The following is a 2,245-nucleotide window of genomic DNA, read 5'->3' as shown; positions in this document are numbered from 1 at the left end:
GAAGCCACGTGCATGGTTCGCTTCCCGGAGGATTTTGGTTATCCGCAGTGTTGTTTTGGTGATCAGTCATGATCGTGAGAGAGGAAAAAAGGATGGATTAGAAAATGCTAAGAGTAGCGGTGGGCGCCAATGATGAAACAATGGTTAACCGGGCAGGGTTAACACACTGGTCTCGTCAAGAAGGGTTAATCCCTTCCTCTCGAGGATCGCTGGCTGGATCACCGGTGGTTGATCTCCTGCACAAGGAAACAAGCCGTGACTCGTAACAAGGAGGATGGGGTGGGGGGTGCTCCTTGTTACCACTCTCCGGCGTGAGAATCAGTAGTTTGCTTGGGAAGCAAAGTAAGATAGTAGTAGTAGTGAGAGAGTTGTGAGAAGATACCTCAAACCTGGTTTGGGGTTGGTATTTATAGCCGAGGAGTGGAGGAGGATGATGATGGATGGACTGACGACGTGCTGCCCCTTTTCAGGTGTGTCAGGCTCGTCGGTTATGGAGGTTATGCCACGTCAGTCCATTGCTTACGTAGCTCTGACAGGTAACTGTCATTGGTGCCACTTGCACTGTGGTGTCAGTACCACTTGCTTGAGTACATAGGATGCGGTGCAAGCCGCATCGCTACGTGCGGTAACATCTGAAGTTACCGCGTCTCCTACTTGTGATCAAGGAATACGCGAGATGCGGTGCTAGCCGCATCGTCGTCTTGCCTGCATCCCTTGTCGTGAAGAAAATGTCCGTATGGTGCGGTGTCAGCCGTACCGCTACGTTCATCTTCTTCTATGCCCAAGGTAAGGCTTTCCTGTATTGATAGAAGTGTTCACTGAACGCGGTGCGATGCCGCGTCGCTGTGAATACTTCCGTTTTCGTACACCAGATGTGATGCTATGTCGCATCATTCTACCGTTCTCCTGTTCCATGTAAGTCCTCCTTTGTTATTAGATAGATTGGATTCAACCCTTGTGTCGACGCGTTCCCGCATGGGCACAAGTGGGTTGTTAGCTAGTGGGGGTTTTGATAAGAGTAATGGTCACTCGCGGTCGATGCTGACGCGAGATCTGGGACCATACCCCTTCAAATAAGATAGCACGTTTTTATTTAAGCAAACTCTTCTAGGTAGCGTTTGGTATGCAGGAATGAGAGGCGGAATGGAATGGACCAGTATGATGGAATGAAGAAAAGAGTGTTTGGTTGGTCGATGGAATGGAATCGTCCATTCCAAAATGCATTCCATCTGCCCCCGTGTTTTGTTTCCATTCCATTCCTTCTTCACCCTTCATTAACAACACCACAACCCACCACCGTTGCTACCACCCACCACCACCACCACCACCACCGTCATCTGCCTCCGTCACCCACCTCCGCCGCCACCGCCCCTGTTGCCACCACCCACCTCCGTCGCTGCCACCCACCGTCGCCACTGCCATCTCAGATCATCCACCACCCACCTTCGATCATCGCCGCCACCATTGCCACTGCCACCTCTGATCACCGCCGCCACCCCTATCAACCGCCACCACCCACCGCCACCGCTGCTACCACCTCCGACAACCGTTGCTGCTGCTACCATCTCCAACCACCCCCGCCACCACCATCGCCACTGCCGCCACCTACCTCCACCGTCATCCACCACCACCACCACCACCGTTGTCACCACCCCCGCCACCACCATCGCCACTGCCGCCACCTACCTCCACCGTCATCCACCACCACCACCACCACCGTTGTCACCATCTGTTGTCGTCTCCACCCACCACCACCACCGCCAACCACCGCCGCCGCTACAACTAACACCTAGCACCACGCACCATCATCGCCCATCACTGACCACTACCATCTGATTTTATTCCTTCGTCTTTTTTCACATACCAAATAACAAAAAGTAATTGTTTATTCCATTCACACATGGTAACCAAACAAGACATGAAATGGTAATGATCAACTCCATTAACTCATCCATTTCATTAATCTGTCCATTCCATTCTCCCGTTCATTCCATTATCCCATACCAAACCAGTGGCGGACTTACAATGTTATTAGGGGTAGCACGGGCTACCCCTCAACCCCGTCTCCGTAGTGTAAAAATATCCCTTAACTCTGTTTCCGTAGTGTAAAAATACCCCGCAACTTCGTCTTCGTTATACAAAGGATACCCCTGGTCTAAAAAATAAAAAATTGGGATACCCCTAAATTTTTGGGCTAGTTCCGCCGCTGTACCAAACAGACCCCTAGTACTAGGTTAAGAAGAAA

The 2,245-nt window shown here is 51.3% G+C and overlaps 1 protein-coding gene across 1 annotated transcript; it reads right to left on the bottom strand.

Annotated features, from left to right (window-relative positions):
- Positions 1 to 1,346: 1,346 nt before the first annotated feature.
- On the bottom strand, positions 1,347 to 1,667 carry LOC110876325 (rRNA 2'-O-methyltransferase fibrillarin-like). Its single transcript, XM_022124499.1, has one exon. It carries the CDS (start codon positions 1,665 to 1,667, stop codon positions 1,347 to 1,349), a length of 321 nt encoding a protein of 106 aa, XP_021980191.1.
- Between the last annotated feature and the right edge of the window lie 578 nt (positions 1,668 to 2,245).

The sequence above is a fragment of the Helianthus annuus genome, unplaced genomic scaffold (assembly GCF_002127325.2).
Source record: "Helianthus annuus cultivar XRQ/B unplaced genomic scaffold, HanXRQr2.0-SUNRISE HanXRQChr00c248, whole genome shotgun sequence".
NCBI classification, from domain to species: Eukaryota; Viridiplantae; Streptophyta; class Magnoliopsida; order Asterales; family Asteraceae; genus Helianthus; species Helianthus annuus.
Note: the sequence above shows the minus strand (reverse complement) of the source record. Positions and strands in the feature narration are given on the sequence as shown.

What these genes read in the sequence shown, in the direction of transcription:
- LOC110876325 (XM_022124499.1), bottom strand. Translation starts at nt 1,667, where the DNA reads ATGGTGGTGGCGGGGGTGGTGACAACGGTGGTGGTGGTGGTGGTGGAT.